The 15,425-nt window shown below is 42.7% G+C and overlaps 1 protein-coding gene across 3 annotated transcripts in view; it reads right to left on the reverse strand.

Annotated features, from left to right (window-relative positions):
• Positions 1–15,024, reverse strand: part of gnao1a (guanine nucleotide binding protein (G protein), alpha activating activity polypeptide O, a) — a 145,654-nt gene extending 130,630 nt beyond the window's left edge. For 2 of the 3 annotated variants that reach the window (XM_036954495.2, XM_036954484.2), the window contains exons 1-2: positions 14,557–15,023; positions 14,334–14,376 (exon numbers count right to left, since the gene is read on the reverse strand). In XM_036954495.2, coding sequence (XP_036810390.1) covers positions 14,334–14,376; positions 14,557–14,674 — 161 coding nt within the window. In that variant the 5' untranslated portion in view covers positions 14,675–15,023. Of the gene's footprint in view, positions 1–14,333; positions 14,377–14,556 lie in introns of all 3 variants that reach the window. The other variant, XM_036954480.2, reaches the window with a different exon arrangement.
• Between the last annotated feature and the right edge of the window lie 401 nt (positions 15,025–15,425).

Here is a 15,425-nt window from a genome sequence, read left to right on the forward strand (position 1 = left end):
AAAACAATTGAATCCATTTTAGAATAAGGCTGTAATGTAACAAAATTTTGAAAAAGTCCAGGGGTCTGAATACTTTCCGAATGCACTGTATTTCCCGCAATTTGACTTTTTTCAATTGTATACAATCAGAAGCCTTTTTTCTCTCTCCCGGAGGGCACATACAGTGGCTCGCTCATCACAGCAGCAGGTCCCAGCAGAACAGACCCCAGCAAACAGGCCCAGGGGGTGGGCAGACTTTAATTACAGGAATCATGAGGTTTTTATAATGCACTTTACTGTTTGACCAAATCATGGTTGTAGCCGACCAAAAAATAGGACATTTTAAAACTTTTGAGTGAGGTGACCTTGTAATGAATGTTCAGCTCGCACACAATCAATTACAAATTTAACTCACACAGCCAAGTCAAAGGGTCACAAAATGCCAGAAAATGGTTGCAGTCTGGAGCTCTGCTCCTTTGCATGCTGTAACTATATTGTAATCAAAGTAGTGGAATGATAGGTTGCAGAAAACAACTAACTAGCAGTAACTAGCAACTAACTAGCAGTAACTAGCAATCTGTTAGCCTACCAACACTTATATTTTGGGATGATGCTCTTTCAGATGTCTCGAGGTAGGTAGTATTTTTCTCCGTCAACTAGTGGGTGCCAACACTGTCTTCTCTTGTGCTAATGTTGCATTCGGTCTTTGTTGAATCTACACGATAAGTAAAATGTCTCCAAACATTGCACCTTTTTCTAACGGGAGATTTTACCACCGGGAGAGTAGCCATGGCATGTCCCTTATTGGCATCAATGATTTGTTGCCGCCAGATTGCAAATAACATCTCAATCTATCCAAAAACTCTTGTCCAGTCCATTTACTAGTCAGATTTTAGTCACAGAGATGATTTAGTCTTGACTCGTTTTCATTAACCCTAATGAAAAATTATGTTTATTTACACGGAATAAAAACATAAATGCAGCATGTAAAGTGTTGGTCCCATGTTTCATGAACTGAAAAAAAAAGATCCCAAAAATGTTCCATACCCACAAACAAATGATTTCTCTCAAATTCCCTGTTAGTGAGCATTTCTCCTTTGCCGAGATAATCCATCCACCTGACAGGTGTGGCATATCAAAAAGCTGATTAAACAGCATGATCATTACACAGATGCACCTTGTGCTGGGGACAATAAAAGGTCACTCTAAAATGTGCAGTTTTGTCACACAACAATGTCCAATTGGCATGCTGACTGCAGGAATGTCCACCAGAGCTGTTTCTAGAGAATGTAATAATAATTTCTCTACCATAAGCCGCTTGAGGCTCATTGTTGTGCCATTCATCTCCCGCCATCACCTCATGTCTCACAATGATAATGCACAGACCCATGTCACAAGGATCTGTACACAATTCCTGGAAGCTGTAAATGTCCCAGTTCTTCAATGGCCTGCATACTCACCAGACATGTCACCCAATGAGCATGTTTGGGATGCTCTGAATCTACGTGTACGACAGTGTGTTCCAGTTCCTGCCAATATCCAGCAACTTCGCACAACCATTGAAGAGGAGTGGAATAACATTCCACAGGCAACAATCAACAGCTTAATCAACTCTATGCGAAGGAGATGTGTCACATTGCATGAGGCAAATGGTGGTCACACCAGATATTGACTGGGTTTCTGATCCACGCCCCTATCTTTTTTTAAAGGCATCTGTGACAAACAGATGCATATCTGTATTCCCAGTCGTGAAATCCATAGATTAGGGCCTAATTTATTTATTTAAGTTGACTGATTTCTTTACATTAACTGTAACTCATAAAAATCTTTGAAATTATTGCATGTTGCGTTTATGTTTTTGTTCAGTGTAGTCATAGTTTTTTCTGGGTCTATTTAGTCAGTTATCGTCTCCTCAATTGCCACTGAAAAATATTTTTCACTATTTTAACACTGTGGTATACTGTGGATGTTCTAGGATGACAAAACATTGTCAGAGTCGAGATTATTTCACAGAAAACAATAATGTTTTATGAGTTTTGTCAGAGTTTAGAGCGATGAAAAGTAGCTAGCTAACAGCTATTTCACATCTCGTCATTAAGCAAGTTAACAAAAGTGGAGCCGTTGCTATGGATACTCACACACACACACACACACGGAACGGAGGGGGCTGTGCGGGGGACAGATAGAGACTAGCAATTAATGGGTATACTAACTACGCGGGCCTTAAATTTGGCAGATTCAATTTGGGCCCCGGTATGGTAGGGCCTGAACATCACAGGCATGGGTAGGGCTTGGCCTAAATTTCATGCCCGTGCAGGGCTTTAGTGTATGTGTGTGTGAGAGAGGCTGGACCACAGACGGGGGTAAAGAGAATAATTGGGACAGCCTCACACAACAGAGACTGCTAATGAGCAGAACAGAGACCAGAGAACCATGGAGACTAATGCAGACAGAAAGGCTGAGGAAATACTTGACAAACATCTAAAACCTCTCCTACTGTTTTCACTATCAAACTCAGTCATATTTTGAAAGGAGAATAGCGGGGATGAACATCACAGTCCAATCAAAGAGGAGGACACATAGTTCATGTGACCAATATAAGCAGAGTCATCAGACTGCTCTACCCTTAGAACTTCAACAATCATGTCAGTTATCCAGGTCTAATACCAACTTCGATTCCTTTCCTTTTCCTTTATCCAATCATTTAATAAACTGCTAATACATCCAAACTTGATTTACAAAGCCCCTTACAGCGCCTTGCAAAAGTATTCACCCCCTTGGTATTTTTCCTATTTTGTCACGTTACAACCTGTTATTTAAATTGATTTTTATTTGGATTTCATGTAATGGACATACACAAAATAGTCCAAATTGGTGAAGGGAAATGAAAACAAAAATACTTGTTTCAAAAAATTCTAAAAAATAAAAAACTGAAAAGTGGTGTGTGCATATGTATTCACCCCCTCTGCCATGAAGCCCCTAAATAAGATCTGGTGCAACCAATTACCTTCAGAAGTCACATAATTAGTTAAATAAAGTCCACCTGTGTGCAATCTAAGTGTCACATGATCTGTCACATGGTCTCAGTATATATACACCTGTTCTGAAAGGCCCCAGAGTCTGCAAAGCGCCACAGCGGAGATTGGAGTATCTGTCCATAGGACCACTTTAAGCCATACACTCCATAGAGCTGGGCTTTACAGAAGAGTGGCCAGAAGAAAATAAGCAAACATGTTTGGTATTCGCCAAACGGCATGTGGGAGACTCCCCAAACATATGGAAGAAGGCACTCTGGTCAGATGAGACTAAAATGTAGCTTTTTGGCCATCAAGGAAAATGCTATGTCTGGTGCAAACCTAACACCTCTCATCCCCCCCCACCCGAGAACACCATCCCCACAGTGAAGCATGGTGGTGGCAGCATGCTGTGGGGATGTTTTTCCATCGGCAGGGACTGGGAAACTGGTCAGAATTTAAGGAATGATGGATAACGCTAAATACAGGGAAATTCTTGAGGGAAAACCTGTTTCATTCTTCCACAGCTTTGAGACCGGGATGAAGGTCCATCTTCCAGCAGGACAATGGCCCTAAGCATACTGCTGAAGCAACACTCGAGTGATTTAAGGGAAACATTTAAATGTCTTGGAATGGCCTAGTCAAAGCACCGACCTCAATCCAATTGAGAATCTGTGGTGTGACTTAAAGATTGCTGTACACCAGCGGAACCCATCCAACTTGAAAGAGCTGGAGCAGTTTTGCCTTGAAGAACGGGCAAAAACCCCAGTGGCTAGATGTGCCAAGCTTATAGAGACATACCCCAAGAGACTTGCAGCTGTAATTGCTGCAAACGGTGTCCCTACAAAGTATTGACTTGGGGGGGGGGGGGGGGGGGTGAATAGTTAGGCACGCTCAAGTTTCCTGTTTTTTTGTCTTATTTGTTTGTTTCACAAAAAATATTTTGCATCTTCAAAGTGGTAGGCATGTTGTGTAAATCAAATGATACAACCTGGAATTAAAATTGATTTTTTGGGGGGGTTGTAAGGCAACAAAATAGGAAAAATGCCAAGGGGGTGAATACTTTCACAAGCCACTGTATGTGCAAGTGATGAATCACGAAAAAAATCGAACCACACACATGCATGCAGTGTGGCACACAAATCATCATGGCATGCTTACAAATACAAAACGCCACAGAGAGCCCTCGGCAGGGTTGGGGAGTAGCTGATTACACCAGGTTTCCATTCAACCATTTCATGCGGATTGGACAGGTAACTAACTAGTAACTGTAACGGATTACATTTACCCAACCCTGGCCCTAGTGGTCAGTTTACCACCTGGACCAACTCTGGGCCCACTCTTCCCATACACATACAATACACCATCTTTATAAACAGATGGTCCAAACATTCCTCTCAGAGAGAACGAGGAGAAAGAGATGGAAGAGATAGAGATGCCTGTTCACACATGGCCTACATCTCATCGACACACACACACACCCAACCCCCCAATGTATTCCTCTGACTGTTCCTTGATAGTAAAGTGTGGCCTAAGCATCAGGGAAAAGAGTCCAGTCCAGTTGGAGTTAGTGTGACATGAGTTTAGTCACTTCCTCCTCACACTGCTAATGATGAGGCAGATGGGTATTGCTGCCTGGACAAAGGTCCAGTTAAGTAGCATAATCACATATCCTGAAAAACCTTTACTGCATGCACTCTGCTTGGCAAATATTAGCACCCACCCCCACCCTCGCTCTGGCCCTCTCGATCTCTGTTCACGTCTCTCTCTGACACACAGAAAACAAACAAACACAAAGAGAGACATGGTTTCACACCTTTTCGTGAATAGCGTGGTGTGAAAATCAAGCCCATGAACACTTAACACACTAGACGTTGTTCCTCTCAGGTCAGACAAACACACCGATTTATTCTCACACACGCCAACATTCCAGACATGCTTCCATTGCACCTGCAGCAACATATTATTCTGTATTGTAATCACTGCTGGCTAGCGATTTCACAGTCTTGCATTCTCATCCAATTAAATCCCTCATTAGCTGGGCTTTAAAACTAATGCTCCCCATTCCCCATTCATCTACGCTTCACTAACAAAAAAAGCTCAGGGTAGCTGTTCTGAAGGTCCATGCCATCTCACCAATTCCCTAATTACCCTCTGGACACGCCCCCTCTGCTGCCAACTCACCAAACCTGAACTCACTCTGATAATCATCATTCCTCTCCCTTCCTCAGCTATAAATGCAGTTTATCTCCATTTCCAGGTGTTCAGTGTTTTTGGTGGCCTACGTGCCCGAGTGTAAGTAAGGAGCTGTCCATGTGTTAATAAGATTGCATAATGCTGACTTCCTTGCCTGTATATATAGTGAACTCTGAAAGTACTGGGACAGTGACATGTGTTGTTGTTTTGGCTCTGTACTCCAGCACTTTGGACTTGAAATGATACTTTGAGGATAACATGGAGACTGTCAGCTTTAATTTGAGGATATTTCCATCCATATTGGGTGAACCATTTAGAAATTACAGCACTTTTTGTACAAAAGTATTAGGTCATTCACTTGTGTATTCAAGTAGTAAAAAGTATTTGGTCCCATATTCCTGGCACGCAATGACTATGTCATGCTTGTTTGACTACAAATTTGTTGGATGCATTTGCTTTCTGTTTTGGTGGTTTCAGATTATTTTGTGCCCAATAGAAATGAATAGTAAGTAATGTAGTGTCTGTTTTCTTGTAAATAAGAATAGAACATGTGTCTAAACACTTCTACATTAATGTGGATGCTACCATGATTACAGATCGTCCTGAAAGAATTGTGAATGACTGAGAAAGTTAGATGCACATATCATCACCCCCCCCCCCCAAAAAAAAAAGATGAATCCCTGTTATTGTGAGAGGTTGGGTCATTTGTGCATCTGTCTTTCTCACTCATTATTCATGATTCATTCAGGTCTATCCGTAATCATGGTAGCATCCACATTCATGTAGACGTGCTTAGAAACATATTCTATTCTTACCCTCAAATTAAAGCAGACAGTGAACTTTAACCTCCTAGTCATTGTATCACTTCAAATCCAAAGTGCTGGAGTGCTGGAGTACAGAGCCAACAACACAACAAATGTCACTGTCCCAATACTTTGAGCTCACTGGAAATGTACATTGCCAATTAGACCACTTATATGCCTTAGAATACTTCCTTTGTCTGAATGTATATGTACAAAACACCTCCCTAGTGTTGAATTGTACCCTCTTTCCCCTCAGAACAGCCTCAATTAATCGGGGCATGGACACTACCATACCACGTTCAAAGCCACTTAAATATTTTGGCTTGCCCATTCACCCTCAATGGCACACATGCACAATCCATGTCTCAAGGCTTACAAATCCTTCTTAAACCTGTCTCCTCCGCTTCAACTACACTGACGTGGATTTAACAAGTGACATCAATAAGGGATCATAGCTTTCACCTGGTAAGTCTGTCATGGAAAGAGCAGGTGTTCCTAATGTTTTGTACACTCTGTGTGTGGAGACATCCTTTGTTCCTGTTATACACTAACATTATCCTATTAGTTATGGCACTTTGTTTTGAATAGCCTAATATGTTGTATCCCCCAGAACCACTACCTCATATCATAACTTGTATCACAAACTTACCTACTGGCCTTTACAAGCCATCAAATCTTCCTCCTTGCACCTCTGTGTCCTTGTACTGTGCCTTGTTAATAAATACCCTGAAGGTAAGGCACTTGTCTGTCGGCCCTGCATTAAAGACCAAAAATGGCTAAAGAAAATCGTGATAAATAAAGTATACCAGTTTCATTTAAGGACCAAAACATTGACAGCTGTACCATACAGGTTGCAAAATAGTGCGGAGGAAAATTTCTATGTACTGATTTCATGGCATATGCTTTATGAACTGATACACAAAACAATGCCGAATTCAAAACTTGAGTTTTATTTATTGTTATACAAAATTGTTGAAATCTATAGAATATGTTTGTGTGTGTGTATATCACACACAAGTATGTGGACACCCCTTCAAATCAGTGGATATTTCAGCCACACCCGTTGCTGACACACCGCCATGCAATCTCCATAGACAAACATTGGCAGTATAATGGCTTTAGTGAAGAGCTCAGTTACTTTCAACGTGGCAACATTATAGGATACCACCTTTCCAACAAGTCAGTTTGTTAAATTTCTGCCCCGCTAGAGCTGTCCCGGTCAACTGTAAGTGCCGTTATTGTGAAGTCAATGTATAGAAGCAACAACCGGCTCAGCCGTGAAGTGGTAGGTCACACAAGCTCACATGACGGGACCGCCAAGTACTGAAGCGTGTAGCATGTGAAAATTCTGTCCTCTGTTGCAACACTCACTACCGCGTTCAAAACTGCCTCTGGAAGCAACGTCAGGAGAACACTAGGAGAACACTACCTGCCCCAATGCATAGTGCCAACTGTAAAGTTTGGTGAAGGAAGAATAATGGTCTGGGGCTGTTTTTCCATGGTTCGGGCTAGGCCCCTTAATTCCAGTGAAGGGAAATCTTAACACTACAGCATACAATGACATTCTAGACAATTCTGTGCTTCCAACTTTATGGCAAAGGTTTGGGGAAGGCCCTTCCCTGTTTCACCATGACAATACCCCCGTGCATAAAGTGAGGTCCATACAGAAATGGTTTGTCGCGATCAGAACTGTTGCCAGAGAATTTAATGTTAATTTCTCTACCATAAGCCGCCTCAGACATCGTTTTAGAGAATTTGGTAGTATGTCCAACCGGCGTCACAACCGTAGACCACGTGTAACCATGCCAGCCCAGGACCTCCACATCCGGCTTTTTCGCCTGCAGGATCTTCTGAGATAAGCCAACTGGACAGCTGATGAAATTGAGGAGTATTTATTTCTGTAATAAAGCACTTTGTGCGAAATAAGTTATTCTGATTGGCTGCGCCACTGCATAGTCTGTGAAATCCATAGATTAGGACCTAATGAATTTATTTAAATTGACCTATTTCCTTATGAACTGTAACTCAGAAATAGTTGAAATTATTGCGTGTGTGGATATCTATCATCTATATCTCTCTCATTACAAAAGTATGTGAACACCTGCTTGTATAACATCTCATTCCAAAATCATGGGCATTAATATGGAGTTGGTCCCCCCCTTTGCTGCTATAACAGCCTCGACTCTTAAACCCCCTCTACGCTCCGTTCTATTGATGAACAACATACAATCACTGGAGAACAAACTGAACAAGCTCCGTTCAAGACTATCCTATCAACGAGACCTGGAGAACTGTAATATTCTACATTTCTAGGAGTCGTGGCCAAACAAGGACATGGATTTTTTTTATGTACCGGCAGGATCGAACGGCAGCCTCGTCGGGTAAGCTCAAGGGGGTGGTGTCTTTGTTAACAGCTGGTGCACAATCCCTAATATTAAGACAGGCGAGCAGAACCTCAAGACTAACTTAGAATAAGCTGTAGACTATATTATTTACAAAGAGTTTCCATCTAGATTTTTTGTAGCTTTACCACCACAAACCGATGCTCTAAGACCACACTCAATGAGCTGTATAACAGAGGAGGTTGATGATCTAAGACCACAATCAATGAGCTGTATAGGAGAGGAGGTTGGTGGCTCTAAGACCATACTCAATGAGCTGTATAACAGAGGAGGTTGATGATCTAAGACCACAATCAATGAGCTGTATAGGAGAGGAGGTTGGTGGCTCTAAGACCACACTCAATGAGCTGTATAGCAGAGGAGGTTGATGATCTAAGACCACACTCAATGAGCTGTATAGCAGAGGAGGTTGATGATCTTAGACCACAATTAATGAGCTGTATAGCAGAGGAGGTTGGTGGCACTAAGACCACACTCAATGAGCTGTATAGCAGAGGAGGTTGGTGGCACTAAGACCACACTCAATGAGCTGTATAGCAGAGGAGGTTGGTGGTACTAAGACCACACTCAATGAGCTGTATGGCAGAGCAGGTTGGTGGCTCTAAGACCACACTCAATGAGCTGTATAGCAGAGGAGGTTGGTGGCACCTTAATTGGGGAGGACAGACTCGTGGTAATAGCTGGAGCGGAATCAATGGAATGGTATCAAATACATTAATCACATGGTTTCCATGTGTTTGAAGCCATTCCATTAGCACCTTCCAGGCTTTATTATGAGCCGTCCTGCCCTCAGAAGCCTCCATTGCTGTACAGGGCCATAAGCAAACAAGAAAATGATCATCGAGAGCCGGTGCTTCTAGTGACCGGGGATTTTAATGCAGAAAAAATGAAATTGGTCTTACCTCAATTCTACCAGCATGTCACCTGTACAATTAGAGGTGACAAAACTGTAGATCACCTTAACACCACACAAAAACACATACAAAGCTCTCCCTCGCCCTCCATTTGACCATATCCTCCTGATTCCTGCTTACAAGCAAAAACTCAAAACAGGAAGTACCAGCGATGCGCTCAATACAGAAGTGGTCCAATGAAGGGGATGCTAAGCTACAGGACTGTTTCACTAGCACAGATTGGAATATGTTCCTGGGATTCATCCGATGGCATTGAGGAGTTTACCACATCAGTCACCGGCTTCATTAATAAGTGCATCAATGATGTCTAACCAGAATACATGGATTACAGGCAACCTCAGCACTGAGTTTAAGGCTAGAGCTACCGCTTTCAAGGAGCGGGAAACTAATCCGGACGCTTATAAGAAATCCTGCTAAGACATCTGACGAGCCATCAAACAGGCAAGGTGTCAATACAGGACTAAGATCGAATCCTACTACGCTGGTTCTACCACTCGTCCGATTTGGCAGGGCTTGCAAACTATCACGGATTACAAAGGGAAACCCAGTCGTGAGCCTACCAGACAAGCTAAATGTCTTCTATGCTCGCTTCGAGACAAACAGCACAACCATGGATGAGAACCAGCTGTTCTGGACGACTGTGTGATCACGCTCTCCGTAGCCAATGTGTGCAAGACCTTTAAACAGGTTAACATTCAGACTTCTACTCGGAGCATGAGCCAACCAGCTGACAAGCGTCTTCACTGACATTTTCAACCTCTCCCTGACCCAGTCTGTAATACCTACGTTTCAAGTAGACCACCCTAATCCCTGTGCCCAATAACACCAAGGTTACCTGTCTAAATGACTATTTCCCCTTAGCATCTGTTGCCATTAAATGCTTTGGAAGGCTGGTCATGGCTCACATCTACACTACACAATTATCCCAGACACCCTGGACGCACTCCATTTCACATACCGCCCTAATTTATTTTTACACATCTACCAATAGGTACTCACTTATGTTATCATGAAGTGCTTTGGGAGACTAGTCAAGGATCATATCACCTCTACCTTACCTGACACCCTAGACCCACTATAATTTGCATACCGCCCCAATAGATCCACAGATGATGCAATCTCTATTGCCTTACACACTGTCCTCTCCCACCTGGACAAGAGGAACACCTATATGAGAATGCTGTTCATTGACTACAGCTCAGTGTTCAACACCATAGTAACCTCCAAGCTATGGACCTTGGGACTGATCACCTCCCTTTACAACTGGATCCTGGGCTTCTTGACAGGCCGCCCCCAGGTGGTGAGAGCAGGCAACAACATAGCCGCCACACTGACTCTCAACACAGGGGACCCCTCCTGCACTCCCTGTTCACCCACGACTGCGTGGCCGCGCACAATTTCCTTACCCATCATTAAGTTTGCTGACGAGACGACGTTGGTAGGCCTGATCATCGACGACAATGAGACAGCCTATAGAGAGAAGGTCAGAGACCTGGCAGATTGAGACCAGCTGATCGTGGACCACAGAAAACATCAACATGGCTGTACACTCCTAGGAAAAAATGGTTTCAAACGGGTTATTTGGCTGTCCCCATAGGAGCACCATTTTGGGTCCCATGTAGCACCCTCTGTTGAAAGGGTTCTACATGGAACCCAAAGGTTCTACCTGGAACCAAAAGGGTTCTTCAAAATGTTATCCTATGGGGACAGCTGAAGAACCCTGCAGCTGCACCATTTGAGAGCATTTGACTGGCTGCATCACTGCTTGGAATGGAAACTGCTCGGCATCTGACTGCAAGGCACTACAGAGTGTAGTGAGGCCCAGTACATAACTGGGGTTGTGCTCCCTGCCATCCAGGACCTAGATACCAGATGGTGTCAGAAGGTCCTAAAAATTGAGACTACAGCCACCCAAGTCATAAACTGTTCTGTCTGCTACTGCATGGCAAGTGGTACCGATGCACCAAGTCTGGAACCAACAGGACCCTGAACAGCTTCTACTCCCAAGTCATAAGAGTGATAAATAGTTAGTCCGGGTTGCTATTTGGTTAACTATTTCACTATCTGCATTGACCCTTTTTGCACAAATCTTTTTGGCTCATCACATACGCTGCTGCTACTGTTTTATCTATCCTGTTGCCTAGTCACTTTATTCCTCGACCTCGTACCCCTGCACATGTTATCGTTACTCAATGTTGGAAAGGGCCCGTAAGTAACCGTTTCACTGTTAGTCTACACCTGTTCTTTTACGAAGCATGTGACAAATATAATTGCATTTGGTTAGAGTAGTTACTAAATTGCTTTTAAAACCTTCCCTTATCATTTTTCACTCACTTTCGCATCAAATGCAATTTGGTTTCTTCTTCATAATGAAATGATGTTGCACATGCCACCAATGTACCTATTTACAAAAAAACACAATCTCAATTGAATCTGCCAAGGTGACAGCTCTCTTAGCAACACAATGGTGATGCGTGGGTCAGCTGTTTGTTCACCCGCACCCGCCTCTAATTGCTAATAACCCATCGGCAACCGCCCGACTATGTAATGAAGTGAGAATCTGAGGCCCGCACCCGACCCTAACCTGCAAATATAGAAAATACACTGTACGGTCAGATGGTGGAACCATTTTTTGACTAAGTTTCTTCTTATTTTTGACGGTTTGTTTGTCAACTTGACTAGAATTAGATACATGCAGCTTTTCTTCTGTCATTACTTGTTGCTCTAGAAGACTAAATAATCCCTTGCTCACCAGAATGTCATCGATAGAATGAATGCTTCATCTAGTTGACGTCGGTAAAGTTTTTCTCTTTCATCTCTGCTTCTCTGTAGTCGTTTAGGAACCAGGGAGAAAATTAAATAACTCAACAAAAATAAATGGGAAAAAATGTTCAGGTAAAATTTCCAATTTGACTGGTTTTAAGAAAATTATGAGCTGTTAAAATGACCCAACATGTTTTTGATAAGACTTCAGTTCGGCTTGGATCAATATTTTGTGTGATTTTAAAAAATACTATCAGCTTTCAAGACGCTGAAAGAAAGAAAGAATATTTCTCCACTCCTGTTCCCGAGTCAATTTACATTTGGTCTATAATTTTACTGCAAGACATGCTTAGATCTGCAGGAGTTAATATTATATTAAGCTATTGTAGAGGTTATAGACCTACAGTCAGTGTCCAGACTTCAGTTGGGCTGCTATTCCATTGAACCCATCTGAACAGTACAGTTCCCATGATGTCCCCGTCTTGTGACTGTCGAATTTGTATAGCGCCTCACAATCATTACACATAACATAGCTGGCACCGCCATCATCCTCTTTTACCACTTAAATATTTCCCAAAAATTAGACTACTGTTCTGGCCCTCCCTTCTATTTATTCTCATCTCTCCATATTACAGCTTTTCTCTAATACTTTTTCTGCCAACATTCCCAAAAGCATTTGGCAATTGGTGTGTATTTGGCATGCAACAGTTAGGCCCTAAAGCTTGGGCTTAGGCTACGCACTAACAGCAGATACAAATAATGAAAGAAAAACCTAAATGTAGCCTACAGATATGAATTCAACAAGAATTATACATTTTATGGATTTTTAAAATCAATGCTTTCTCTTTATTCAACCAGCCCACCACCCACCCACCCTTCATCCACACGATATTGCATTACCCTAAACCTACCCTAAATCACTACAACACGTCATTGAACATCCAGAGATTACCAAAGGTGTGAAATGCCACTCCGGGTTTCCCACCCTTGTTCAGAGAACTTGATCCCAATAACGGAAAGAGTCGGGAATGTCCGAAGGGAAACCATTGAGCACAGGCTGAGGGGTGCTGTCCATCACCGAAACCGGCTGAAATTATTCTGCAATAAGTACTTTGATTCATGTGGTAAAAAAGTTGAAACTGAAAAGGTTGTGGTAGCTATTAGATGTTATTTAATCACAGACAGCAATTACTCAGGTGTCTGAAAATGTCAGTAGCCCTGCAATCAATTGAAAATGTGCGGCGTTTCTTTATCAAATATCTGACAACCAGTCGCATTCCTGTCCCTTTCTTTATTATAGGTTGCGTAAACCATAATCAAAACTACGAATGTGCCAATGCCAGTGTAGGCATACACCAGCCTATTCTAGACAAGATTAATATACAAGTGCATCCCCACAGCAAACTGAGACCAAGACGCACACTATGCTGGTATACAGTTGAAATAATGACAGCCATTAAAACATTAATCTGGCTTCTTAATTAGATGAATGTCTGAAATTGCGTAACGATTGGTTTGATTGATTAAAGGCATGTAATTCGGCAAAGAAAGGGTGTTGGCTTAGAGGCAGGCAAATAAAAATGGCCGTGATAAGTTCCCACCCAATTATTCGACCAGATATCCTACATGTGTGTAGGCTATTTAAGAACAATTGAATATCTTCATCAACTATATCGCTTGGGGTTACCTCACAGAATCAACTAATTTGGCATTGACACCAACCAAACGTTCAAACCAGCAAATATAGCCCACAAAAGGTGTCCAGTTTTAAGGCTGTATTCTATACCCCGGTTACATATAGTACCTATTACACGCGTATTTCTCTACACTTGATAAAGCAGCCCGCACACCGCGAGATCAAATAATGAGGGCCAGGGGGCATAAATGTGCGATTAAACATGCCACAAATATGAATTGAGAGAGGGATTCTCGAAACTGGTCAGTGCACGGTTTATTGTAGACAGACAAGCTCTCAGTGAAAGCCAAAGTGCATTAGCTGTAGGCAAAACAGGTTCCGATTTCAGCACCATTTTTGTGAACAGCTCATCGATATGTTCCCGTAACCGCAACGCTGTTGGTTTAAGCCAATAAATTACACCGCCAGTAAAGGTAATAATTACTTTAAAATATGGCGGACCAAATAAGCTTCTGTAGCCTATACTCTTCAATCACAAGCTATAGCCACTGTGTGTGTGTAGCCTCATGCGAAGCCTATCCATCACACACATTCAATGCAAAGAATTGCTAGACCGTGGCACTTACTTCATCTGTTTCACGATGGTACTTTTTCCTGACTCCCCAGCCCCTGGAGGGATGAAAAGAGACAAGGGGCTGTAAAGTACATACATGCTGTAGTTTTCATTTATATTCCTATTCATAGTCAGATTAGCGTCTGGCTATGGAACCAGAAAGCGGGTGTGTGATTTTGACACTTCAGATTATGGACAAGAAGCCGAGGGCCACCCCTCCTCCTGAAGCATCTTACCAAGCAGGAGTAGTTTTACGTCTTTCGCGGCAGTGACTCCATCTTCTTTTAGGTTTTTCTCGATAGCCTTGCTCCTGTCCAAAGCCGCTCTCTCCTCGGCGCTCAGTGTACATCCCATGACTACACAACCTCTGATCTTCTTGATATCCAAAGTAACGGTTGGCGAGGACCAAAATATACCAGCAATTACTTTCCCTCTTTCTTCCTTATCCCTCTCTAGGCTGGCTGACTCGCTCTCGTTCCACTCTCTCGCGCTCTGTCGGCGACTAGTTAAAGCATTTAAAAAAATCCCAAACGATAACGTTTGACACTTGTTTGAAAAAAGCACTGGTCTTCGTATATTGCCCTCACACGGTCTATTTCTTTCGGTGTTGTTGTGCTTGGTCCGCGGGCTGGGAAACTCTACTGGGCGGCGGCGACGGCTGCGAGCGCTCGCATCGTTTAGCTTGCTCAATGTAGAGGGGAGCGCGCTTGGCTCCGCACTCAGACAATTTTGCTGACGTCAGGACCAATCAGCGCAGGAGACATGCTCGAGCCACGGTCCTGGTGGCAGAGTACCGTTTTGCACTGCCTATTTGACGGCTCAAGTCCTTTTTATTTTATTTATTCTTCAGGGGTTAACTTTTCGGACAGGGATTTCTGTAACAGAGCAGGTAGCTTTCCAGTTGTGTCAGATTTCCTCTGATATGCAAAGGAAGCAAAACAGATTGTCTGTCGGGGTTAGGTGTGATCTTATTAAATCATAATTGGCTTGTAATTAACTTATTATGCAAATAGCACACAGTTCATCTAATTATGGGTCGGCAGGTAGCCTAACGGTTCAGAGTATGTGGCCAGTAGCCAAAAAGTCACTGGTTCGAATCCCCTAG

The sequence above is a fragment of the Oncorhynchus mykiss genome, chromosome 2 (assembly GCF_057628025.1).
Source record: "Oncorhynchus mykiss isolate SJ-2025 chromosome 2, ASM5762802v1, whole genome shotgun sequence".
NCBI lineage: Eukaryota > Metazoa > Chordata > Actinopteri > Salmoniformes > Salmonidae > Oncorhynchus > Oncorhynchus mykiss.